Source organism: Primulina eburnea, chromosome 12 (assembly GCF_022965805.1).
Source record: "Primulina eburnea isolate SZY01 chromosome 12, ASM2296580v1, whole genome shotgun sequence".
Lineage (NCBI taxonomy): Eukaryota > Viridiplantae > Streptophyta > Magnoliopsida > Lamiales > Gesneriaceae > Primulina > Primulina eburnea.
In genome coordinates, this window is record NC_133112.1 from 32,122,414 (window position 1) to 32,150,283 (window position 27,870).

The following is a 27,870-nucleotide window of genomic DNA, read 5'->3' on the forward strand; positions in this document are numbered from 1 at the left end:
ATGGTTCAAACTCAAACTAAGCCCTAACTAAAGCCAAGAAATCAAGTCACCTAAAAGCCCGAAATCTGTTTTTATAAAATTGGTATTCTAAAAATATTTATTCGAAATCTAGATTTCAATTTTCCAATTAATTTCAACTTTTGTTGAACGAAGTCCACTCAAGTTATTTTCAAGATTAATTTAGCCAAAAACCCAATTATTTTCCAACAATACTTAACACTAATATTCGTGGAACTAGGGAAAAAAATTCATCCCATCAAGTCAAATATGATTTAGACATTTAGCTATGTAGGGCATCATGCACTTTGTCCAATTGAAATTGAAATAGAAATATAATAAAATAATAAAACTGGAACCTGCATAAACTGACAAATTTAATTTGGCTTGGTCGATGTACTCAATTTGCAAATTTTGGATAGAACTTTTCCATATCATTTTCATGTTTTTGTCCATTTTTAGGTTGCATGAATATTACTCTTGAGTCTAGCTCGATGAACTTAGCTACATAAATCTATAAATCTATCTTTCATTTTATTTAAAGTTAAATATTTATTCACATACTGAATTTATTTTATAATCAAACTTTAATTTGAATAACACTGTCTGTATTTTAAATTTCAAAAAGATCTTCGAGTTGTTCAATATAGTCCAAGCTTGACCTATTATACAAAATATGCTGGTGCACAACTCAATTTTTTGAAAAAAAAAAATAATAACAATTTATTTTCACTGTGCATTTTAATTAGACAACTTCCAAATTCCGTTTGGTAAGTACATAGAGATTAACTCTTTTAATTAATCAAAGTTTGGTTTTAGTGTGATATTTTATTTTTTTGTTTTTATACTTTTAGTTCGATTTTATCTGACATCATGTCACATTTGTTGGATGCAATAATTGTCTTTGCTTGGTAGAGCGATCGAACTGTGGTACTTGAGCTGCTGTGCGGTTTAAAAGATTTGAGTTGCACCATTACCACCAGCTATAGCTTTTGGTAAAGCGGCAAACACTTGGTCCTACAATTGGTATCTGAGCCAAAGTCATGGGTTCGATTTTCATTGATATATTGCAAGGAATGCAATTATTGAGAGGGAGATTGTTAGGTGCAATAATTGTCCTTGCTTGCTAGAGCGATCGAACCGTGGTGCTTGAGCTGCTGTGTGATTTAAAAGATTTGAGTTGCACCATTACCACCAACTTTAGCTTTTGATAAAACGACAAGCACTCGATCCTACAACATTATTCGTTGTTATGTCAATACTTTGACGAAAATCAGATTGAAATTGCCAAAATAATATATTTATGAAATTAAGATCAAAATTTTGATTAATTAAACTAACATAAAACTTAGACTGCATGACAAATCAGCTTAATTATCCTAATTTGGTCTCATTAAAGTTTGACGTTTAAGTATCAACAAATGGCGTTTTCGACGATATTAACACTTGCATGTAGGCAAGTTGCCCAAGTCGGCCTATCATAATAATAGGCAGATTATACATATTATTATTTTATAGCCAAAAATATAAAACGAATAATATTAATATCTTCAATAAAATGAATAATGATAACGATATTAAGTAAATATTGTGGGCTCAGTTTCTTGCTCTCTCTTTATTTTGAGAAATGATTTTTTTTAGTATATTAGTTTGTTCAATTTTGAATTTTGGGAGTTTGTTTTTGGTATATTTATTTTTATTTATTTTGGTCCAAAAATGACTTGACATCTAACAAATCAGTTGTTTTCGATGTCACATCAATATTTTTCAACGTCACATTAATATATTTTAGTTTTATAACTTCAATTTGACTAAAATAATCGAAAACTAAAAGTTAATATTAATATACCAAAATCTTGTACGATTCGAATTATCTTTTTGACGCAAAAATAGATCATGTCCCCTAAAAAAAAGAAAGAGAGATTACGTAGACAAGACTACGGATGGACATAATTACAAAAGGGACAGTCCCATAAATAATGATATAAAATAAATTCTTGTGATTTTTTTCTTTAAAAAATATAAAATTTTCGCTCTGGTTGAAGGATTTGTCAGCATCTACTCTACTTTTTAAAATAATTTTTATAAAATTAAAAACCTAATATCTTCGTAATTCTTTAAAATCACAAAAAAGTTATAAATTTGGTCTCATCTCGAACCTTATATTGTAGATTAATGTGAAATTCCCATTTGCAATCCACGATGGTCCACCACAATATAAATAAAAATCTCACGAAATCACAAACTTAAATATATAGTAAACAATAATAAAAAAATATCTCTCAGGTCCAAGTATAAACACATTGAATAAGCAGGTTTAAAAATTAGAGTGGGTATCATATGAGACCGTCTCACAAATCTTAATTTGTAAGACGGGTCAACGCTACCCATATTCATAATTAAAAGTAATACTCTTAGCATAAAAAGTAATACTTTTTAATGGATGACCCAAATAAGAGATCCGTCTCACAAATACGACCCGCGAGACCGTCTCACACAAATTTTTGCCTAAAAATTAAATATGTTATCAACTGCGATAGAAATAGTCAACATTTGGATACTCGAAGCTCTTTTTACATTTCCGACTAACATATAAAAAAATATTAATTAATTAAAAAGCAAATTACCATGAAAATACCGTACTCCAATATCAAATGCATACATACATATATACATATATATACACACACAAACACGCGCAAGTGTTTTTTAAAATTTTGTATTAAAAAAAAATTTATTGAATCGGGCCAAATCGAACCCGAACTTTTCGATTAATCGAGTCCGTCCTGGACCGTCGGTTCCGTAACCCGGCCCTTAACCGGCACGAGTGGGCCAGTAAAGAGTCGGGATTTTCTCGACTGAACCTAATCCGGCATGTGGACAAATCTATCAAGTGGGGGATAATTTCAATTTTTTATTTAAATATTATTTGTTATCATATTAAATATAATTATTGTTTGTTCTGAGAAAACAAATTTTAATGCTGTTGATAAAACCTCTCCAAGTTGGTTTCGAACTTGCTCTCCAAGTTGACCACTGGTCCACACACACACACACACACACACACACACACAAAGGTAACATGCATTGTTTGTGCTTTAATTGATTGAAAAAGATTGAAAAATTTGGACATATATTAATCCTAGTCGGCTATTATATCTATTTTATCCCAAAATTGCAAGGAATAAATAAATTTAATTTTTTTTATGAATAACTATTTTAATAATGATAAAATCTTCCGCTACACATGATTCACCATCTTTATATTTACTATATCTCATTAATTTTTTTTAACTAAAATCAATTATCATAAATTCCTGGCTAGAGGTAAATTTTGATGATTTACAAATTTGGAAATATTATGAAATATTTATATTTAAAATAATATTCTCTTTTGGTGAATTTCTTGATTTAATTTGGAATTGCTGATAAAATAATTTTTCTTTAATTCATAATTTTTTTTAAAATTATTGGGGCAACCAAGAAATGCTTGGTTTGATATTTCATTGGTATGATTTCTATCCAATACAAAGGAAATCATTTATATATTTTGATGGGCCTCATTGCCTTTTCAAAAACTATTTTGACTATCTATTCGCTCATTTATCAATATAAATATTAATAAATAATATTACATTACATTGGCTGATTGGAATTTCGTACTTTATTTTGTTTATATTCACCACAATTATAAAATTTAAAATTATAAGATAAGATGACAAATGCAGGTAGAATTATGATCAATAAGCTCGTAATAGTTTGTATTTTTGTAGTCATATTTCTCTTTTTGTGACTTCCGACGTTCTTAATTAATACGTTTTTGTGTTATTTTATAGTAGGATGAATTTTTCTGCTCTTGGGATAAATATGAGCTAAGAAAGATGATTTTATATCACATTTAAAATTGTCAATATGAACTTTATGAAGGAATTGAAGCAGAAAAAATTTAGAAATGGATTTTCCACAAGGCGTGATCTTATGTTGTATGTGAAACTGAAGCTGACAGAAATTCAAGGAATAGATATCGAATTTTGTGAAGATTAAGCCAAATTTTAGAATTCTAATTATGGTTTTTGACATAAAAATAATTCTTGGAGAGAAAAGTTGTTTTTTAGATAAATAGATATTAGATAGAGTTTTATTCCTTATATTCCCTTTTTTAGATATTTTAAAAACTGGATTTTCTTTTAGTTAATGGACTTTTCTTTTTGGCCTAATTAATCATCTACTTGAAGAAGAGAAGGAAGCACACACAATTGGAAAAAAATAGAATTCTCTCTTCTCCTTCTACCTCTTCAACGTGAAGAACAAGAAGAAGACACAAGAATTTCTCATCTTCTCTTTACAACTCTAGGCTAAATTTTTTATTTATGATTCAATGAATATTTTTACTATTTCAATTTATCACTGTGAGATTTTTTGCACTTCAATGTAATATTCTTGTTTGTTCAAGTATTTGTTGGTTTATGATTTATTAATATAAAAGTTGTATGTTAATTAATCTAACAATTCGATATATAATTTTCTACTACTATCTATGAATTCAGTGATCCGTAATTGTAATGAAAGATCGGAACGTGGATAGCGATAGATTAGATGTGTTGTGCTACCAGAGCATATTTAGTCTAAATAAATCAACGAAACTAGATCAATTGCATCTATCTCGATTGTTAGATTTTAGAATTAACTGTTTTCACAAAACGAAACTGTTATTTTTAATCAGCATGGAATGTTATCGTGCCTAGTTGATTATTGATAATTTTTGACTGGATTGAGGTTTAGTCAATTAAATTAAGAAAACACAAGGATTTTAGCGGCTATCCCTATAATTCTAAGGTTATTTTGCTTGAAACTATATAAATAAATAATATGTTAGCCGATGAATAATGATACAATTGAATATTGGAAACCCATTGAATTTTCTTATTCGTTAATCATTCATCGCTGTAATTTAATTTGCGTTTAGTTTTATTATTATTTTTATTGCTTTCTAATTTTAGTTTTATTATTTTAATTAGCTCTTATCCGAAAACAAATCCCTTTTTTATTGTATTTCCTCGAAATAAATAAATCTTTAGTTTTTTGTGGATTCAATCCTACTCACAATTATACTCATTTTACTTGGAGAGTAAGAATTTAAGTTTTGTGACTCAACGACAGCACACCAATGATCCGACAAATTGTCAGATAATCTTGAGCTTGGTTATTTTTAATTTTTTTTTTTTTGGGTTTGTGATTATGTAACAGTAAACGAATTAATTCCCTCTCTCCGGCTATGTATTCGTCTGAGGTTCCATTAATTATTAATTATTTGATTGAATTAGGATATTGAAAATTATAAATACTTTATTACGCTTAAATTTGTAGTAAACACGTGCAATTTGTAATGCTAATGCTACGTTATTCTTCTTCCGGTGTTCTTAACATCGGTGTGTTGACCGTTGTTCATGGCCCTGAATGAGTAATTCATTATTTAATTCAATCATTCATTTAAATTATAATTTAAATAGGCGTCTATTTGATCTTTGTTTTCAACCAAAGAAACGATAAATTCCTAAAATATAATTTAAATTATATTTCAAGGGTTAGGATTGAAAACAGGTGTTTTAAAAATTTGAAGTCATTTTTGTACAAAATCCGTAATGTGGAGTGTTGGTTAAAGCATTAAAAATTCATAATAATTAAAATGCATGTCGTAAAATAATGAAACTTTCAGAATGACCGAGATAGCACGAAGAAGTGCCCAGCCTTCTCAAATACGATCATTGGAGTAGCGCGTGAGTTTCATTCCCCTCTGTTCTGGCGCATGGGCGAGCTTTGGCCTCCGCACGTGGCTGGGATTTTTACTGTGGATTTATCTCTTGCCAATCTACAACTTTCGTATATAAAGTTTTTTGAAATTTTAAACCGATTTTAACCATAGTTTTGTAAAAAATTAAATTATGGTTTGACTTGCTTTGGCCGTCCACAAATAGTGTTTCCGGCGACTGTGATGATGATTGGTCGGTATATGTATAAATGACCGACGATTTTGGTTAGGAAAACTAGCAAGTGCACTAGGTCAAGTTATAATCAGTATTCTAAAAAGCGTGAAGCACACCGAAAAAGCTCCGCTTTGGAGAAAAACGGAACAAAAGCGGTCAACTATAGTTTGACCTAATTAAGCGTTATTAAGCGTAATTAATTATGATTAGCGTGTCTTTTTATTTGTTATTTTAAAATAATAAATAAATTGGGTTTATAATTTAGATGTTGACCTTCCACCTTCCAACTTCACGGCTTCACACAAGTTTCTTCTTTTCATTCTTCTCTTCTGATTTTGCCATGAAATCTCACCAATAATAAACGCCTAAACTATGTCATCACCGATGGCAAAGGCAAAACTACAGAAATGAAAATCGGCAACTCTCTTTTTGTAGTATTTCATTATGTTCACCCATTTACGCTTAGTTTCTTACTGTATAATTTTCTTATTGTGAAATTTTGTTTGAGAATGAATGTGTTATTGAAACACCCCACTTAAATAAACATTTTAAATTCAAAAATAACCTGACATCAGCGGAAGCATTTAACTTTAACCGAAAATATACTGTACATAAATTTCAAACATTTTCTTACAATACATACAATACATAATCTCAAACATCTAATTCAAATACCAATATTACATATAATCAAATATATGATATTTTTAAAACTTTAAATATTCAACACACCCCAATAAAATCATTAACATAATCAAATAAAACTTTTCCATTACAGTAGCTATATGACTTCTCCTCCTTGGACAATCTGCTTCAAATCTTTTTATTACCTGCAGCACATGACATTAACTGAAATGATATAAAACTCAGTAAGTAGAGAACTTTATATAATAAATACATATTTATATGGATTGGCTTGAAACATCGCAATGGCAATAAACATTAACCAATACCATCTTCAATGAACAATAATGAAAGAATCAATATAGATGGTATAATCATAACATGAATTAAAGGAAATGAAACAATAGCTCTGTTATCTGTAATCTGTGAATGTTATCTCTGTTGATATATATAAATATATATCGGACTGTGAGAGATAACCATGAAAGGAAATGATAGTCTGTAATTTGTAATCTGTGACCTGTGAATGTTATCTCTGTTAATATATATAAATATATATCGGACTGTGAGAGAAAACCTATGGATAGTATCTCTGTGATATATGAAAATATATACCAGACTCTGAGAGATACTCTTCATGTGATTGGCCAATGACATGCATGAATTACTATCATTCCTTGGATTGAAACATATGAAATTCATTGGGACAATTGAACAAACACTTGATAAGCACAATAGCTTGCTAGCTTCTTTATCAATGAAATCAATGAAATTCTTGGATCAATGAGTATATAACAACAAATATGACAATAACATATCCATAAAAGAAGCTAGACATCAATAAAAATGGCTTGGATACATATATATCATGTGAGCACAAGGAATAGCCTCTACTTACAACCCAATCAATACTTGGTTGCAAAGATGACCTCAAAAGAATCCCTACAACAATAAACACCATAAAAACTATGAATTAACACCATATTTACATAGATCCATAAAGTCAACGCAACCCTTCAACCCAACAATTCCTTGCAAAACCAAAGAATAACTCAGCTCTTACCTTGTAGCTTGCACCTAGACTAGGAGATGCTAAGAATTCCTCAAAAATTCTTGAACTTGGATGAAGATTTGGAGAAGAGAATTTTGGGGAAGAAAATGAGAAGGAAACGTATGAGAGAGAAGGAGAAGGGAAGAAATGAAGATAGATCTCTAAACAATGCGATATAAATTCATTCCCAACCTTAAAATCGCAATTTGGAATAGCACTTTCGCAAATAAAACGCAAGGCAGCGCTGGTGCGGCGCTGCCCTGCACAGGCAGCGCACCCGCGCTGCCTCGGCAGGGGCAGCGCCCCTGCGCTAACGCTAAAATCCCGTCCTAAACACCTAAAAACATCTCACCTCGACTTAATATCAAACCTTTACTTAAACCACTCATTTCTTATGAATTATAACAACCAAACTTCTTCTAAATTCCAGCATAAAACCATCACAACAAGCACTCATCCATTCCCATAATCATCAAAAACTAGGCCACTATAGTTTCACTAAACCATAGACAATAACATTATCTATAACCATCACCACAACTTGACCATATCAATATATGAATATCCCTTAACCATAACACATGAAATCATTGATCATAGCACAATAAAAACTTGGGATATTACAGTTATAATGCCATGATTTTTTTAAAACAAAATGAACAATGAATTGTGTTTAAAAAATGTAGTTTCCAATAAAAATTTTATTAGCTTGCATTGTGTATTATTAGCTCGAATTTTGTAGGGATCGATGGAACGAAATGATTCTTCATTGGCATCAAATTCTCATTCTATAGACAGTGAATTGAAAAGGGACTCTGGGGATATTGGATGGGATACTGTTGTGTTAGTAGATCCTCAAAATCACAAAGCTGTCAAGTGTACTTTGTTTGGTAAAATTATGACCGGCGGAATTTATAGGCACAAAATCTCCATTTCGGTTATTCTAGGAAAAGGTGTAAAAGCGTGTACAAGGGCAACTGGAGAGCAAAAAGAAAAGTGTTGTTCATCACTTGAGGATAATAAGTCTAAGAAGCGGGAAAAATTATGGAATGGATCTAAGTTAAGGAATGATGTAGTCATGTCTTTGAATAGATGTGAAGATGAAGATGAAGATGAAGAAATTTCCATCATTGAGAGAGGGAGTAAAAAAGCTCAACTCATATGGGACCTATTGATCAATTTGCAAAGCCAATTAATGTTTATGATGCTTCTATGAGTGCAAATAAGAAAAATGAGACAACAAAATATTACTGATGCAATTGCTAACAAATGATTGCTCCAAGTTCATCAATATTTGGCAAGATGGGTGTATGAAGCCGGAATTCCTTTTCATGAAATTGACAATGACATTTTCAAAATAAAATAAAACTTGAGGCTTTAGAACAATATGGTCCTGGCTATATCCCTCGTTCACAATACCGACTTAGAGAACCACTTTTAAAAGGAGAGGTGGAGAAAACAAAAGAAACTCTGTAGAAGCAGGAAGAAGAGTGAGAAAATAATGGTTGCTCTATTATGATTGATGGTTGGAGTGGTAGGAAAAGAAGAAGTATAATTAATTTTTGTGTGAATTGTAAGTTGGGTACTTCTTTTATTTCATCGATAGAAGCTTCAAATGAAGCTCTCATAGCGAAATACAATTTTGAATATGTTACTGCATGTATTGATCAGGTTGGGGCTCAAAATGTGGTGCAAATTGACCGACAATGCCTCAAACAACATGGCTACCGCAAATGTGTTAGCATTAGAAAGATCCAACATTTTTTGGACATCATGCTCAGCTCACACCATAAATCTTATGCTTGAAGGAATTTCTAAACTTCAAATGTTCAATGGAGTGATCTAGAAGGCAAAATATTTTTGCATTGCCCAAAAAGATTAAATATGATTATTGTAAATGAATTTTTCTTAATTAATTTAAAAAAATTCAGCAAATGCGCTGAATTAATTAGCATATTTTCAATATAGTATGTCGATAAATGTTTTTTCATATGAGTCAGTGATTGAATCCTTACGAATATTTTAAAAAAATGCGTTTTTAGTTATAGTGACATTGTCTTATAATTTAAAATATTAAATGAAACAAATTATCAAAATAAAAAATTAATTAAAAAATCCAAAAATATGTGACTACTCAATTAGTTTAACTGACACGCTCTTTAGTTTGCTGATTTAATAGATGTTAAATCCACAATAACTGAGTTTGATAAGAATTCTTGTAGAATAAAATACAATTATAATAAATTACTTGATTGTATATGTAATAAAATTTATTATATTTCATATATGTTTGATTTATTTCACTTATAAGATTGAAATTTCATATATTATGATATAAGATTTGTGATACATCTTAACATCGATAAATTCATTAAAAATTTATATATTAATTTTCACTACCATATAATTCTGGTTTCGCCCCAGACTTTTTGTATTCGTTTATTTGAATTTATTGTTTCTCGTTTTACCAAACTCATAATATGTCAAACATGAAAATGGATATTAATTTAAAGATATGATAATATTTATATATTGTAATAAATATATTTACCCCTCACGATACTGATAAAACTAACTTAAAAATAATATGTTGACGAACATATTGTCAGGAATCCAAAAATATAATTCAAATGTCAACTTTGACACTCAATTTTGAGCGACTGCCAAAATATATCGACCCATAATTTTGGACAAGATAGTAACATCACAACTTTTAAATCAAAATAATATTTTAATTTCTATTTTATAACAAGAATTCATGATTAAAAATCGATAATATTAGATATATAGATATTTAATATAAACTCGTGCGAGCTCATTTAGGCTCACCTTAAATGATTCGACAAAATTTCAATCCAACTCATTAAACTGTTTGGCGGTACAGGCCAACCCGACAGATCCAAGCCAAATTGACGGCTCAAACCACAACGATCTTTTACCGTGTTTTATTTAAATAAATTATAAATATAAACCGCAAAAAATTTTGGTTGCAAAAATTTTTAATTTAAACACATAAATTCTAGCAAACTGTCACATGAGGACATGAAAAAAAATAATAAGAGACCAAAGAAAATTCACAATTCGATAATGATAATGATTAATTTCTAAACTTTATTTAATGTAATTTACATAATGAAAAGATAAATACAAAATCTAAATCATTGCATTAAAAATAACATATTATAATGTGGGTATGCATAAAAAACAAAATACTATTTTATATAATGAAAATATATCATTAGATAAAAATAACATATTATAATGTGGGTAAACATAAAAAAATTAAATAATAATAATCACACATATTTAAAATATGAATAAGGAGAAAAAAAACACATGGCACAGGCCAACCCGACAGATCCAAGCCAAATTGACGGCTCAAACCACAATGATCTTTTACCGTGTTTTATTTAAATAAATTATAAATATAAACCGCAAAAAAATTTCGGTTGCAAAAATTTTTAATTTAAACACATAAATTCTAGCAAACTGTCACATGAGGACATGAAAAAAAATAATAAGAGACCAAAGAAAATTCACAATTCGATAATGACAATGATTTATTTCTAAACTTTATTTAATGTAATTTACATAATGAAAAGATAAATACAAAATCTAAATCATTGCATTAAAAATAACATATTATAATGTGGGTTTGCACAGGGCCGATCCTAACAATATTTGGGCCTGAGTCTAACTTTTAAAAAGAGGCCTCTGAATCATAATGTGTGTTCATATCTTTTTTAGTTCCATATCAATTTTTCAAATTAAATTAATACGTCAAAGACAATATAAAAAACAAAAGGAATAAAAATATCAAATATGTCCAAAATGATCACTAAAAAACAACACGCATAACAGTTTTAGAGCTAAAAATACTAATCAAGTTTCAGTAATTTCTTTCTCAATCGATAACATAACCAATCTTTCTCGTGACATGATTGATCGGAGAAAAGTTTTGATGATCTTTATATTTGAGAAACTTCGCTCTGCACTTGCTATTGTACCCGGGACAGTCAACAAGATTTTATATGCAATATGAGCATTTGAAAGCCAGATAAGCATTACATCTACCAAAATTTCGGTGAAAAATCGTAGATTATAGATACCACATAAAACCCCGAAGAAAATAAAAAACTACAATAAAAAATTAGAAGCCCGAACAAAGCAAATACAAAAAAATAGACTTACAGCTCCTCACGGGTCTTTCAATCAAACCTAGAGAAGACGCACCGACTGGAGTCGATTAAGACTTGTCTGCAGATGAATATTTGGGAAGATTATGAAATAAATCGATAACAGGCTAAGCAAGTTCCACTTGGTTTTGAGCTATTTAGTAACTAGTATTATAAATAATAATTTTTTAAAAAAAATTTGGGCCCTAAAAAAGCGATGGGCCTAAGTCGTTGGACTCATTTGCCTCTTAATAAGCACGGCCCTGGGTATGCATAAAAAAACAAAATACTATTTTATATAATGAAAATATATCATTAGATAAAAATAACATATTATAATGTGGGTAAACATAAAAAAATTAAATAATAATAATCACACATATTTAATATATGAATAATGAGAAAAAAAAAACACATTTTAAGTAAATAATTAATGTAAAATAAAATAAGCAATTAATTAATGTAAAGTAAGCAATAAATAAGGACATACATGTAAATTCACATATAAAGTCACACACACACACACACACATATATATATATATAATAGATAAATGTCAACTTTGACACTCAATTTTGAGCGACTGCCAAAATGTATCGACTCATAATTTTGGACAAGATAGTAACATCACAATTTTTAAATCAAAATAATATTTTCAATTTTATAACAAGAATTCATGATTAAAAATCGATAATACTAGATATATAGATATTTAATATAAACTCGTGCGAGCTCATTTAGGCTCACCTTAAATGAGTCGACAAAATTTCAATCCAATTCACTTAAACTGTTTGGCGGTACAGGCCAACCCGACAGATCCAAGCCAAATTGACGGCTCAAACCACAACGATCTTTTACCGTGTTTTATTTAAATAAATTATAAATATAAACCGCAAAAAAATTTCGGTTGCAAAAAACTTTAATTTAAACACATAAATTCTAGCATAATGTCACATGAGGACATGAAAAAAATTAATAAGAGACCAAAGAAAATTCACAATTCGATAATGATAATGATTTATTTATAAACTTTATTTAATTTAATTTACATAATGAAAAGATAAATACAAAATCTAAATCATTGCAGTAAAAATAACATATTATAATGTGGGTAGACATAAAAATTAATGTAAGGAGAAAAAAAACACATTTAAAGTAAATAATTAATGTAAAATAAAATAAGCAATTAATTAATGTAAAGTAAGCAATAAATAAGGACATACATGTAAATTCACATATAAAGTCACACATATATATATATCTAATATATATATATATATATATATATATATATATATATATATATATATATATATATATATATATATATATATATATATATATGGAAGCCGATAAATTTATAGAAATAAGAGTCTAAGACAAAAAAGAAGTGTGGGAACTTTTTAGAGAGAAATCTCGTGATTGCATGGATGATTTATATTTGCGTCCCATAGCAGAAGACGGTTGATGGTTGAAAATCGAGTGAATAATCTCTTAGTGTGTTTGCATATTTCAAAACATTGTCATTTATTTATTTTTTGTGTTTTTCTTTCATTTTCTTGGTAAGATGGTTGAAAATTGAGCAAATTACCTGATTGTTGAAAAGTATTGATTTTTTTAGGGGAAATTGCATATACTACCCTCGTGATATCCCTAGTTGGCATAAATCTCCTCGTGAAAAATATATCATCTAAAAACTCCCTGTTTTTTAAATGTCCAGCTCACGCATGCCAACCATGCTTTTAGTCAAACAAAATTTGTTTATTGTCCAAAATGCCCCTCCTTAAATAATAAGCTCAATTATTTCATTTTCATTTTTGCTGTGTAAGAATCCGATGAAGCTTTTGCCCTAAGCTTCTCGAAATCAAGCGTTGGAGCTGGGTGGGCTTTTCGTCGGTTATCTCAGTAAGTTAATGTTTTTTCTTTACAGCATATAGACATCATGGAATCGACAGTTAGGATTGAGTTGTGGCATGGTGGGAAATTTGATGAGCAGCGCAACAACATATACAGAGGTGGTAAGAAATTTGTTATTTCAGATGTTGATCTTGATAGGTTTTGCCTCGATGACTTGTTTGATATTGTTAAAAGCGGCGGGAGGACAACAAATGAATGCGCATTTTTTCTTTAAATTGCCGAAAAATGCATTTACCACTGAAATGGTGCAGATTGTTGGTGATGCAGAGATCCGCACGATGTGTAAGTGCTTTAGGAATCATAGTGTTATAACATTGTGGTCACAAGAAAATTATTTCACTCCACTGAAAGATGCAAATATTGGTGTTGGAAGTAATCCAAGTGATGATACAAAGGCTGGACCACAAGTACTGAATGCAACTGATGATAATGAAGGTGGGACAAGTGAGTCATTTGGGAGTGACCCGATAGATGATAATCACATTGGACTTGATGATGTTTCAATTGGAGATGATGAAGACTCATTAGATGGTAGCTTTCATGAATCTGATGAGGATGTGGATTCAGAATCTTCTACAGAGAATGATGAAGAAGATGAAAAGGCCACAGAGTTTTGGTATAGCGACATTGAGGTAGATGATGAACTTATTAGTTTGGCAAGTTCTGATGATGAGGAAGCTTGTCGAAAACATCATTTCTTCTCTGACAGAATGAACATGAAAAGGTTTGAACTGGTAGTGGGTATGAAATTCAAAGATGTGCACGAATTTAGAAGTGTTCTTGTTGATTGGACTGTGAGATCTGGAGTGGAGCTAGTGTTTAAAAAGAATGAGAAAAGTAGGGTTACTGCAGTGTGCAAAGCCGGATGTGAATGGAGATTGCATGCCAGTTTGGTAAAGGGAGGGCCAACATTTCAGGTAAAAACTCTTACTGGAAAACATACATGTGTTAGGGCCAGTAGCAACAACTTGGCGACATATAAATATTTGTCTAAAAGAATTGAAATGATTGTGTGCGAGAATCCTACAATTCCAGTGGAGAAGCTTAAAAGAGTTATAAGAAGAAAATGTAATGTAGATGTGAGCAAATATAAAACATACAGGGCCAAGAAAGCTGCTCTAGAAAAACTTAAAGGTATGAGATTGAGATTGTTTGGAAACAGGCCATAATAAATCTAGTTGCACAAATCCTACGCATGATAGATCTAGGTGTTATCAGGTATGAGATTGAGATTGTGTTTGTTGATGCTTGAGTAATGAATAAATGACTGAGTTTGTCTTCATTTTTCAGGGCTCTTCAAGAATTCAAAGCAGGAGAAGAAAAACAAATGCATCCACGAGTGTTAGAACAATTTCTAATCTGGGCACAACTCCTACCGAGAGTGAAAGAGCAGCAACTTCACCTCCAGTATCACAACATCAATCACTGTCTTCAAGCAAGAACATGAGGGTCTCACAACGACATCCATCATCCTCACAGCAAGAACAATCCTCTACTGCAACTAAACCACCGAAGGCAAGGTCTTGTAGTGGTAATTCTATCACTGCTCGTGCTCATGCTCGTGCTAGTGCAAGAACACATGAAAATGCAACAACAAGTGCAACAGCAAGTGCAATGGGAAGTGTATTTGTGAGTGCAGTGGCAAATGCATCATGTCGAGGGAAATCTTTGCTGTAAAACATTGATATGCTAACAATGTTCATTGTGTCTGTAAAGGCCCGAAAATCCTTACTTGAAAATTTGCGGAAAATTTAAAAATTTTCTTTTAAATAATTAATAGTCTCATTCATAGACAAACTGCCAAAAAGTGTTAAATGTTTAAAATAGCAGCGGAAGTAAATATTTGCAAAGTAACAATTTAAAATAATTCAACAAGCGATAAAATGTTTGAGCATTAAAAATAAAATTTTGCAAATGCTGAACTGAGGTCCTCGGGTGCCACTACCGCCGACCCAAGCTAGCTCACTGGTCCTCGCCCTCGGTCCCAACATCATCAGTACCTACAACAATCAAGTCTAGTGAGTCTAAAGACTCAACATGCATATATCGTAAATAACGAGTAAATAATATAGTAAAATTTGCATGTGATAAAAATATCATGTCCTGAGCAATTATAATACGTGCATAACTGAACTGAATATCATAGTAAAATGTTTGCTCCTTGGAGCCCTGTACTGAAATAACTTGTAATAATTTTCTGGTGAGATTATGGTCTACGCATGTGGTCCCTGAACTGAAATGACCGGTAACTGGCGACCGGGCCTGTAACTGGCGACAGGACTTAGTAATGTACGTCTGATCAGACCACTGCCACAGTACTGGGTGAAACAACTGAACTGACCGGTAACTGGCGACCGGGCCTGTAACTGGCGACAGGACTTAGTAATGCTCTCATAACCGGTAACTGACGACCGGCCGGTAACTGGCGACCGGATTTAATCATGATAGTAAAGTGACCACAAACAATATCGCATAAATCTCAAAATGAATATTTATATTTCTATGCACGTAATATAATTAAATGGCATCATCAAATCTGAAAAATTTCAATATCCTGTATTAAAATCATTTACTTGCGATAATTTAAAAAATATCAATATGACTTGATTGAAGAGTCAAAGGAGATATAAACATGCCTTGGTTTGTTTTGACTGAAAACAAACAAAATAACGACGCGGCGCGGCGGAGACGGAGTGCTCTTCACTTTCTTACTTTTTCTCTCTTAATTCCTTTAAATTCAAACATGCATGATAATTATTATAATAGCATAAAAATGTAAACGTGATGCATGAACATTTAAAAATATTATGATTCGTGATCAGGGCGCTGCTAGGACAAAAATCTCACCCCGGGTGCAAAATTACCATTTTGCCCCTGGAAACCCAAAAATTTCAATTTTACCCCTGGACCTCAAAAATTGACCCGGAGCTTACCAAATTCCTTAAAACATCCCAAAACATATTTAAAATATTCCTAGACGTAAATACGAGCCAAAATCTCAAATTATCTAATTCATTTTAAAACTTGGACAGGGTCCCGGTTTTAACCCGAATCGTTCCAAAAATTTACTAAAATTTCCCAACTTCTTTTTTTTTTTTTTTTTTTTTTCCATATTATACAAACACTAGATTACTCCTAAAACTAGTTTTGTTATCCTGCACACCCACCGTGCACACCTCCGTGAGCACCTATGAGGTGTCACTTACCTATTGGATGCGCAATTTTTCTATATTCCATCACATCCAATAGGTGAGTGACACCTCATAGGTACTCACGGAGGTGTGCACGGTGGGTGTGCAGGATAACAAAACTACTCCTAAAACCATGATATGAAGACTCTAATCTCACGGCTGAAGCTTCCATCACCGAATAAACTTACGGTCCTCTCACCTATGGCCACCTCATGTGCACCTTCACCAAATTTTCGCTCCAACAGCTAACTCTCGATGCACCAGCCCTGAAACCCGCCCATCATAGACCTAGACCAGACCTTAATGCACCCTCCTTAAACACACAACCAGCCCCATGCATCGTACGACCTATGACGAACCGAGACCCAACAGAAACTTAGCTCACGGCTACCCCTCCTCACGCTAGGACACGATCGATCTGCCATGGGGGTAGATCCAGCAGCTATCAAGCCTCACCAAGCCGTGTCTCCAGTCCACCAGGAACTAGTACATGGCCCAGTTTAGCCCTCGGCCATTGGTGTAATCTCTCCCCCGATCACCACCCCAAAACGACGAAAGCTTGCATCACTACACTCTCGGCCCCCTCCCAAAAATCTGTTCAAACCTTAACCCATCACCCAGCCTCGCCTTACCCTCCTGTACGTTCCCTTATCAACAACAATTCAGCGATCCCTTGCACAAAACCAGAAAATGTGAGTGGTTGGAACAACATGATGCGTGTTTCATGGTAAAAAGCTCTCAAAAACGCACCCACATGCGAGATCATAAAACTGAATGCACACATACATATTATACAGGATACTTAGGACGTGCATGATCAAAAATAAGAGTAAAAGCGTGCCTTATAATGAGAGGAGGAACCAAACACGAAGCAAATGGAGACTCGGTGGAATTTTCTTTGCAAAACAAATCAACATCCAAAGCTTTCGGCTGCTGGGTTCAGAAAACCGAGAGAGGATGCTTGAGGGAGGTGGGTGTCGGCTGATGCACAATTAGGTTTAGGGTAAAGCACGCTTAGGGTTAATTATATAGTTAGGAAAAATGTTAATGGGCCAAGGGTTGGATTAAAAAGGGAATAAAATGAATTTAGGGCCCATTAAGCTTAAAATAGGCCCATTAAATCCAAACACGCTCCCGAAAAATATATCGAGTTGAAAATGTTTTGAAAATAATAGCCGAACCAATAAAAAGTCTCCCGATTCGATAAAATTTGCGTACCGTTAAAAATAAAGTCCTGCGGGTAAAAATATCCCAAAAATCCTATTTTAGAAAAATACACTAAAAATGCTCTAAATTAATTTATAAAAAATTAATCGTGAAATAAAATAATTTCCTGAAGATTCCCCGGTCTCCGATCCTCGCTCGAACGTGAAATGCAACTTAAAATTCTAATGCACGAACTTTTAAAATTTCGTGAAGCAAATCCTATCATGCATGAATTATGCATAAAATGCATAAAATAATTAAACATGACTTTACTAATTTATCTCAATACTCCATCTCCAGTCCGGCCTCACTTGTATACTGAAAAGATGACGATTAGACTACTGCGTAAAATAAATAAATTTAAAGAAAAACAATTAAATACTCATGCAATGAAAAAAAATCATTTTAATTTAAATACTAGGAATTATGCATGACTTATACGTAGTCTAAGTTACGGGTTCTACAATCCTCCCCCCCTTAAAATAAATTTCGTCCTCGAAATTAAAACTCACCGAATAGCTCTGGATAGCGACTCCTCATATCCGGCTCAGACTCCCATGTAGCTTCCTCCTCTGAATGGTTAAGCCATTTGACTTTGACTCGCTGTACCAATTTGTTCCGGAGTTTCTTTTCCTGTCTGTCTAAGATCTGCACTGGTCTCTCCTCATAAGACAGGTTTGGAGTAAGCTGCAGCGGCTCAAAATTTAGCACATGCGAAGGATTTGCCATATACTTCCTCAGCATCGAGACGTGAAAGACATTGTGTACTCCGGCCAGATTCGGCGGAAGAGCCACACGATAAGCAAGCGTCCCAACTCTGTCAAGGATCTCAAACGGTCCAATGAATCTCGGACTAAGCTTCCCTTTCTTCCCAAATCTCATGACACCCTTCATAGGTGCCACTTTCACGAAGACATGATCGCCCACTGCAAACTCTAAGTCTCTCCTCCGCTGATCGGCATAACTCTTCTGTCGGCTCTGAGCAGTCCTCATCCTATCACGGATCTTGACTACTACATCTGCTGCCTGCTGAACAATCTCTGGACCCAACTCTGCTCTCTCTCCTACTTCATCCCAATGAACAGGAGATCTGCACTTGCGGCCATACAGTGCTTCATATGGAGCCATACCTATAGACGACTGGAAACTGTTGTTATAGGTGAACTCTACCAATGGTAAGTTCGACTCCCAACTCCCTGAGAAATCAATGACGCAAGCGCGAAGAAGATCCTCCAAAATCTGAATAACTCGCTCCGACTGTCCATCTGTCTGCGGATGGAAAGCTGTGCTAAACAGCAGCTTCGTACCCAAAGTCGAATGCAAGCTCTTCCAAAATGATGAAGTGAATCTGGGATCTCTGTCGGATACGATCGAAACTGGAATACCATGAAGTCGGACTATCTCCCGGTTATACAACTCTGCATACTGAACCATGGTGAAAGTCGTCTTAATAGGCAAGAAGTGCGCTGATTTGGTAAGACGATCTACAATCACCCAGATGGCATTCGATCCTCTGGCTGACTTCGGCAAACCGGTCACAAAATCCATGGTAATGTTCTCCCACTTCCACTCGGGAATAGGAAGAGGTTTGAGCAAACCTGCTGGTCTCTGATGCTCGGCCTTCACTAACTGGCAAGTCAGGCACTCGGATACAAATCGTCTGATGTCCTTCTTCATCCCTGGCCACCAATACAACAACTGCAGATCTTTGTACATCTTCGTACTCCCAGGGTGAATGGAGTACGGGGACATGTGGGCCTCTGATAAGATGTCTGCTCGGATAGAATCACTGCTAGGAACCCACATCCTGTCTCGGTATCGCACTATACCGTCGCTGACTGAATACAAGACACTGTCCTTGGCCTCATCTCTCTGCTTCCACTGAGTCAACTGCTCATCTGCTGCCTGACCACTGCGAATACGGTCTAGAAGGGAGGACTGAATAGTCAAGGTAGATAGACGGGGAACTCTACCTCGAGGATAAGTCTCTAGACCAAACCTCTGCATCTCAGTCTGAAGAGGTCTCTGAATCGTCAAGTGAGCCATCACTGCGACTTTTCTGCTCAATGCATCCGCAACTACATTAGCTTTACCCGGGTGGTAGCTAATGTCACAGTCATAATCTTTCACAAGCTCCAGCCAACGCCTCTGACGCATGTTCAGCTCCTTCTGCGTAAAGAAATACTTGAGGCTCTTGTGATCGGTAAAGATCTGGCACTTCTCTCCATACAAATAATGCCTCCAGATCTTCAAAGCAAAAACAACGGCGGCCAACTCTAGGTCATGGGTAGGGTAATTCTTCTCGTGGATTTTCAACTGTCGAGAAGCATAAGCTATCACCTTCCCATGCTGCATCAATACTGCGCCCAAACCGAGCTTCGAAGCATCGGTATACAGAACAAACTCACCGGGCCCTGACGGCATGGCCAAAACTGGCGCTGAGATAAGAGCTTGCTTCAAAGTATCGAAGCTCTTCTGACACTCATCGCTCCACACAAACTTCACATTCTTCTTTGTCAATGATGTGAGTGGAACGGCAATGGAGGAGAATCCCTGAATGAATTTCCTGTAATATCCTGCTAGCCCCAGAAAACTACGGATCTCGGATGCATTCTGCGGCACTACCCAATCTCTGACTGCTGCAACTTTCGCTGGGTCTACCTCAATACCACTACTAGAAACAATGTGGCCTAAGAACGCCACCTTCTCTAACCAAAACTCGCACTTACTGAACTTTGCGAATAACTTGTGCTTCTGCAATGTCTGCAGCACTGTGGTCAGATGTCTGCTGTGATCCTCCTGATTCTTCGAGTAGACGAGAATGTCGTCTATGAATACTATCACAAACTGGTCAAGATACGGCTGAAATACGCGATTCATGAGATCCATGAAGATCGCTGGCGCGTTCGTCAGACCGAACGGCATCACAAGGAACTCATAGTGACCATAACGAGTCCTGAAGGCAGTCTTGGAAACATCGGCATCTCTGACCCTCAATTGGTGATAACCGGAACGCAGATCTATCTTGGAGAACACCGAAGCTCCCTGCAATTGATCAAATAGGTCCTCAATCCGCGGAAGTGGGTACTTGTTCTTCACTGTGACCCTGTTCAACTCCCGGTAATCAATACAAAGCCTCATAGAGCCATCCTTCTTCTTCACGAATAAGACTGGCGCGCCCCATGGTGAAAAACTCGGGCGAATGAACTCCTTATCAAGAAGTTCCTGAATCTGCTTCTTAAGCTCTGCCATCTCTGTCGGTGCTAGTCGGTACGGTGCTTTGGAGATCGGAGCCGTACCTGGCATAAGCTCAATAGAAAACTCCACCTCTCTCTCAGGTGGTATACCAGAGACGTCCTCCGGGAAAACGTCCAAGAAGTCTCTAACAATCGGAACATCTGAAGCTGACTGACTGGGCGCCTCGGGGACAGATATAAAAGTCGCTAAAAATGCCCGACACCCTCTATGCATGAGTTTCCTAGCCTGGACATAAGGAATAATGCGTGGTAAGGGAAAGTACCTGTCCGGCTCAAATAAGAACTGTGTCATTCCAGGAGGTCGGACTAGAATAGATCTCCGCTGAAAATCGATCAAAACTCTGTTCCGTAATAGCCAGTCCATCCCCAGAATGATGTCAAACTCTGGCATCGGCAGCACTACAAGATCCGCATAGACCAGATTTCCATGGAGCTCCAGATCTATGTCTCGTATCACATTGGTGGCTGCCATCTCTTCGCCTGAAGGCAACACTACTGAATATGCTACATCTAGCCCGATGGTCTTAACTTTGAGAAAGTTTGCAAAGACCTCTGAAATAAATGAATGGGTAGCCCCTGAATCTATCAGGGCTTTGGTAGCTGAGCCAGCTATGAAAATTCTCCCTGAAAGGTTAGAACGCTATGTTGAACCCAATAATCACAAGAGCTAAGCTTATAGACATGCAAAGGCCCAAGTTATTCTAACTAAATTCCGAAAATAATACTAGGTAGAGCATGCAACCCTATTGCAATTCTAAGTTCAAACTCTTAATCCCGATTCCCAAAACATTGGAATGCAAAATTAGACTTAAAACTGTAAAGTACCTGTCATCAACATGGTATCGGGGTTCGTCTCCGCAGCATGGAGAGCAAAAACTCTGCCCTGGGTAGGTAGGTTCTTCTGAGGGCAATACGGCAGCGTGTGGTCTGGGCTACCACACTTGTAACACTTCCCTGAGCCAAACATACATGCTCCAGGGTGGCGGCGTGAGCACTTGGGACAGAGTGGGTGTTCAAATGGCCTCGGGACTGCACGTCCCTGCTGCTGCTGCTGAGGTCCTCCTCTGAATCTGGGCGGGCCGTGAAAAGGCCTCTTATGCTGATGCTGATGCTGCTGAGTAGGAGGGCGGTGTGGTACCTGGACTGGTCGCTTCCCCAAGCGATCCCTCTCAATGTCGATAAGATCCTGCTCTGCAGCCAGAGCTCTAGAAACGGCAATCTCATAGGTAGTAGGGCCAGCCACCCTAACATCACGGCGCAAGATCGGCCGTAGTCCATCAAGAAAGTGCCTCAGCTTGGCACCCGCATCATTCGCAATCAGGGGCACGAAATGGCAGCCCCTCTCAAACTTACGGACAAACTCCGTAACAGTCAGCTCTCCCTGTCTCAGGGTCATGAACTCCCTGGTCAACCGTGAACGCACCTCATCAGTAAAATATTTGGAGTAAAATACCTCCGTAAAGCGGGTCCAAGAAAGTGTAGCCAAAGTCAAGGCTACCGAAGCTCCTTCCCACCATAAGCGGGCGTCTCCAGTGAACAGATAGGTGGCACACCGGACTCGGTCTGCGTCTCCTAGCTCCATAAACTCGAAAATGACCTCGAGAGATTTGATCCATCCCTCGGCAACCATGGGGTCAGAAGTCCCAGAAAACTCCTTTGGACGCATCTTCATAAATCGCTCGTAAACAGCCTCGGGCCCTGTCGGCCTAGTCACCACAGCATTGTTCCCCGCAAACTGTGCGAAGAACTGTGTCATCCCAGCTAGCATCTGGGCATTCATGTCTGGTGGGGGCGGTGGAGGAGGTGGAGGAGGAGGAGGTGGAGGAGGTGGAGGAGGTGCCTGCCCCTCCTGTCTCTGATCAAACTCGTTCACATGACGGTACCCACGGCCCCCTCGCGGGCGTCCTACTGACGTCTAGGAGGCATACTGTTCCAAAAATAACCCGTACGTAACCAACATGCATAATTCCTTAATTTATTTTAACTGAACACTGAAATACTGAAAATCTGGAAGCATGCTGACAAAATAATTCATGCTTTAAATAAAATGCTGAACTGTAAAACTTACAGACCGAAGACGTGGCTTCGTGAGCTTCTTGTGATCAGTAGTAGTGTAACCCTTTACAAGAACATAGGCTCTGATACCAACTGTAAAGGCCCGAAAATCCTTACTTGAAAATTTGCGGAAAATTTAAAAATTTTCTTTTAAATAATTAATAGTCTCATTCATAGACAAACTGCCAAAAAGTGTTAAATGTTTAAAATAGCAGCGGAAGTAAATATTTGCAAAGTAACAATTTAAAATAATTCAACAAGCGATAAAATGTTTGAGCATTAAAAATAAAATTTTGCAAATGCTGAACTGAGGTCCTCGGGTGCCACTACCGCCGACCCAAGCTAGCTCACTGGTCCTCGCCCTCGGTCCCAACATCATCAGTACCTACAACAATCAAGTCTAGTGAGTCTAAAGACTCAACATGCATATATCGTAAATAACGAGTAAATAATATAGTAAAATTTGCATGTGATAAAAATATCATGTCCTGAGCAATTATAATACGTGCATAACTGAACTGAATATCATAGTAAAATGTTTGCTCCTTGGAGCCCTGTACTGAAATAACTTGTAATAATTTTCTGGTGAGATTATGGTCTACGCATGTGGTCCCTGAACTGAAATGACCGGTAACTGGCGACCGGGCCTGTAACTGGCGACAAGACTTAGTAATGTACGTCTGATCAGACCACTGCCACAGTACTGGGTGAAACAACTGAACTGACCGGTAACTGGCGACCGGGTTTAATCATGATAGTAAAGTGACCACAAGCAATATCGCATAAATCTCAAAATGAATATTTTATATTTCTATGCACGTAATATAATTAAATGGCATCATCAAATCTGAAAAATTTCAATATCCTGTATTAGAATAATTTACTTGAGATAATTTAAAAAATATCTATATGACTTGATTGAAGAGTCAAAGGAGATATAAACATGCCTTGGTTTGTTTTGACTGAAAACAAACAAATTAACGACTCGGCGCGGCGGAGATGGAGTGCTCTTCACTTCCTCACTTAATTCCTTTAAATTTAAGCATGCACCATAATTATTATAATAGCATAAAAATGTAAACGTGATGCATGAACATTTAAAAATATTATGATTCGTGATCAGGGCGCTGCTAGGACAAAAATCTCACCCCGGGTGCAAAATTACCATTTTGCCCCTGGAAACCCAAAAATTTCAATTTTACCCCTGGACCTCAAAAATTGACCCGGAGCTTACCAAATTCCTTAAAACATCCCAAAACATATTTAAAATATTCCTAGACGTAAATACGAGCCAAAATCTCAAATTATCTAATTCATTTTAAAACTTGGACAGGGTCCCGGTTTTAACCCGAATCGTTCCAAAAATTTACTAAAATTTCCCAACTTCTTTTTTTTTTTTTTTTTCCATATTATACAAACACTAGATTACTCCTAAAACCATGATATGAAGACTCTAATCTCACGGCTGAAGCTTCCATCACCGAATAAACTTACGGTCCTCTCACCTATGGCCACCTCATGTGCACCTTCACCAAATTTTCGCTCCAACAGCTAACTCTCGATGCACCAGCCCTGAAACCCGCCCATCATAGACCTAGACCAGACCTTAATGCACCCTCCTTAAACACACAACCAGCCCCATGCATCGTACGACCTATGACGAACCGAGACCCAACAGAAACTTAGCTCACGGCTACCCCTCCTCACGCTAGGACACGATCGATCTGCCATGGGGGTAGATCCAGCAGCTATCAAGCCTCACCAAGCCGTGTCTCCAGTCCACCAGGAACTAGTACATGGCCCAGTTTAGCCCTCGGCCATTGGTGTAATCTCTCCCCCGATCACCACCCCAAAACGACGAAAGCTTGCATCACTACACTCTCGGCCCCCTCCCAAAAATCTGTTCAAACCTTAACCCATCACCCAGCCTCGCCTTACCCTCCTGTACGTTCCCTTATCAACAACAATTCAGCGATCCCTTGCACAAAACCAGAAAATGTGAGTGGTTGGAACAACATGATGCGTGTTTCATGGTAAAAAGCTCTCAAAAACGCACCCACATGCGAGATCATAAAACTGAATGCACACATACATATTATACAGGATACTTAGGACGTGCATGATCAAAAATAAGAGTAAAAGCGTGCCTTATAATGAGAGGAGGAACCAAACACGAAGCAAATGGAGACTCGGTGGAATTTTCTTTGCAAAACAAATCAACATCCAAAGCTTTCGGCTGCTGGGTTCAGAAAACCGAGAGAGGATGCTTGAGGGAGGTGGGTGTCGGCTGATGCACAATTAGGTTTAGGGTAAAGCACGCTTAGGGGTTAATTATATAGTTAGGAAAAATGTTAATGGGCCAAGGGTTGGATTAAAAAGGGAATAAAATGAATTTAGGGCCCATTAAGCTTAAAATAGGCCCATTAAATCCAAACACGCTCCCGAAAAATATATCGAGTTGAAAATGTTTTGAAAATAATAGCCGAACCAATAAAAAGTCTCCCGATTCGATAAAATTTGCGTACCGTTAAAAATAAAGTCCTGCGGGTAAAATATCCCAAAATCCTATTTTAGAAAAATACACTAAAAATGCTCTAAATTAATTTATAAAAAATTAATCGTGAAATAAAATAATTTCCTGAAGATTCCCCGGTCTCCGATCCTCGCTCGAACGTGAAATGCAACTTAAAATTCTAATGCACGAACTTTTAAAATTTCGTGAAGCAAATCCTATCATGCATGAATTATGCATAAAATGCATAAAATAATTAAACATGACTTTACTAATTTATCTCAATACTCCATCTCCAGTCCGGCCTCACTTGTATACTGAAAAGATGACGATTAGACTACTGCGTAAAATAAATAAATTCAAAGAAAAGCAATTAAATACTCATGCAATGAAAAAAATCATTTTAATTTAAATACTAGGAATTATGCATGACTTATACGTAGTCTAAGTTACGGGTTCTACAGTGTCGTTTTGTTACTTTTCGAACCAGTGTACCTTTGATTGTAAGGAAAACTTTGATGTGAAAACTTTGATGTCAAGACTTTGCAACCTTATTATATCAATGGTATTTATTTGCATTTCACTTTGATGTCAAGACTTTGCATTTTATTGCATTTCATGTTGCAAAATACTAAAATAACAAAGATATAAATCGACATACTAAATATTTCAGATTACATTAGAGTTGGTTGAACAACGTTTTCATAATGAACAAGACATAGTTACTGCAGATTACAAGCAAGCAAAGCTCAATAACCCCAAATTACAAGCAAAGCTCAATAACCCAAATTACATCAACCTAACACAAGGAACCTTATTACAAAATAACTAGAATCCATCACACAAACTCATCAAAGCTTGCATCTGCATTAGGTGTTGGATCGGACTTTAAAAATCTTAAATTGAATTATCACTTCTTCATTGCCGTTGTCGGGTGAGCTCTCAGTTGCTGGCCTTGGCGTTGAGGTCGATGTATTCCCAGCGTCCATCTCAGACTTCACTTCGGAGGAACCTCCAACATCAACACCTCGTACAATTTCAGGCAAACACCAGCGGAAATAGCCACATTTTTTAGAATAACAACAATAATACAGACGTCCCTTCGATGGTTTGGTTTCGGTTTGAACAACTCTAATCTCTGCCCTAACATTGCACTTGCACATTGGAGTTTGGGGATATCTTACATCAACATTTGGATTCATAATTTTGGATCAATGTAGGGTTTTTAAAATGGGAAAATGAAGAAGTCGCGAAATGAAGAAGAAGAAAAGGTCTTCTATTTCTATACCGAACGAGGGCATTTTAGACAACAAAACTCATAAAACAATGACAATTCGCAACTTTAGGCGCGTGTTGTATAAACCATACTGGCGAGGGGGCATAAGCTGGACATTTAAAAAAACAGGGAGTTTTTAGATGATATATTTTTCACGAGGAGATTTACGCCAACTCGGGATATCACGAGGGTAGTATATGCAATTTCCCCTTTTTTTTATTACTAATTTGGGACTATCATTTTTCCTTACATATGCCGCATTTTCAATGGGTTTTATGCTTGACTAAATTAATTTTATACACATTTGTTTTTTGTTTTTTCTTTGAATTTCTATATGGCGTGTTAATAAAAAAAATCCATAATTAATCATGGATAATTTGTATTTGACACTCATCTTTTTGGCATGAGATAATTTTTCAAATACAGACAAAGTGAATGGAAATTACTCATTTATATTTCTAATTAGATAACTCGCTTCTATCATTTACGTTAGGTATTGACAACTTTAATGCTTATTTTTATTAAACCGAGATGCCCTTTTTCCTAATCCTGCCGGCTAGGATTATTATTTGCTACGAAGCTTATTGTTATTTTATTAATAATATCGGATGTCACCGACGCCTCG

At 35.6% G+C, this 27,870-nt stretch overlaps 2 protein-coding genes and 1 long non-coding RNA gene across 3 annotated transcripts; 1 reads left to right on the plus strand and 2 right to left on the minus strand.

The window, feature by feature from the left end:
• Positions 1-6,712: 6,712 nt before the first annotated feature.
• LOC140807516 (uncharacterized) lies at positions 6,713-7,785 on the minus strand. Its single transcript, XR_012112712.1, has 3 exons — positions 7,669-7,785; positions 7,504-7,547; positions 6,713-6,811 (listed from the first exon to the last, which is right to left on the minus strand). It is a non-coding gene; the product is annotated as an uncharacterized lncRNA (long non-coding RNA).
• Positions 7,786-13,920: 6,135 nt separating this feature from the next.
• On the plus strand, positions 13,921-15,324 carry LOC140808398 (uncharacterized). Its single transcript, XM_073165522.1, has 2 exons — positions 13,921-14,472; positions 15,039-15,324. The coding sequence occupies exons 1-2, from the start codon at positions 13,940-13,942 to the stop codon at positions 15,193-15,195; spliced, it is 690 nt and encodes a 229-aa protein (XP_073021623.1). The 5' UTR covers positions 13,921-13,939; the 3' UTR covers positions 15,196-15,324.
• A 139-nt stretch (positions 15,325-15,463) lies between these two features.
• LOC140808415 (uncharacterized) lies at positions 15,464-25,998 on the minus strand. The gene is made up of 3 exons (XM_073165544.1): positions 24,405-25,998; positions 22,228-23,842; positions 15,464-15,748 (listed from the first exon to the last, which is right to left on the minus strand). Exons 2-3 carry the CDS (start codon positions 23,180-23,182, stop codon positions 15,711-15,713), a joined length of 993 nt encoding a protein of 330 aa, XP_073021645.1. The 5' UTR covers positions 23,183-23,842; positions 24,405-25,998; the 3' UTR covers positions 15,464-15,710.
• Positions 25,999-27,870: the final 1,872 nt, after the last annotated feature.

Bases quoted from the DNA above. Each gene is read 5' to 3' on its own strand.
- LOC140808398 (XM_073165522.1), top strand. From the start codon at position 13,940: ATGAATGCGCATTTTTTCTTTAAATTGCCGAAAAATGCATTTACCACT. The intron at 14,473-15,038 runs GTTTGAACTGGT...TTCATTTTTCAG, and splicing joins GACAGAATGAACATGAAAAG to GGCTCTTCAAGAATTCAAAG.
- LOC140808415 (XM_073165544.1), bottom strand. From the start codon at position 23,182: ATGAATGCCCAGATGCTAGCTGGGATGACACAGTTCTTCGCACAGTTT. The intron at 15,749-22,227 runs GTACTTTACAGT...TGATTGTTGTAG, and splicing joins CGATACCATGTTGATGACAG to GTACTGATGATGTTGGGACC.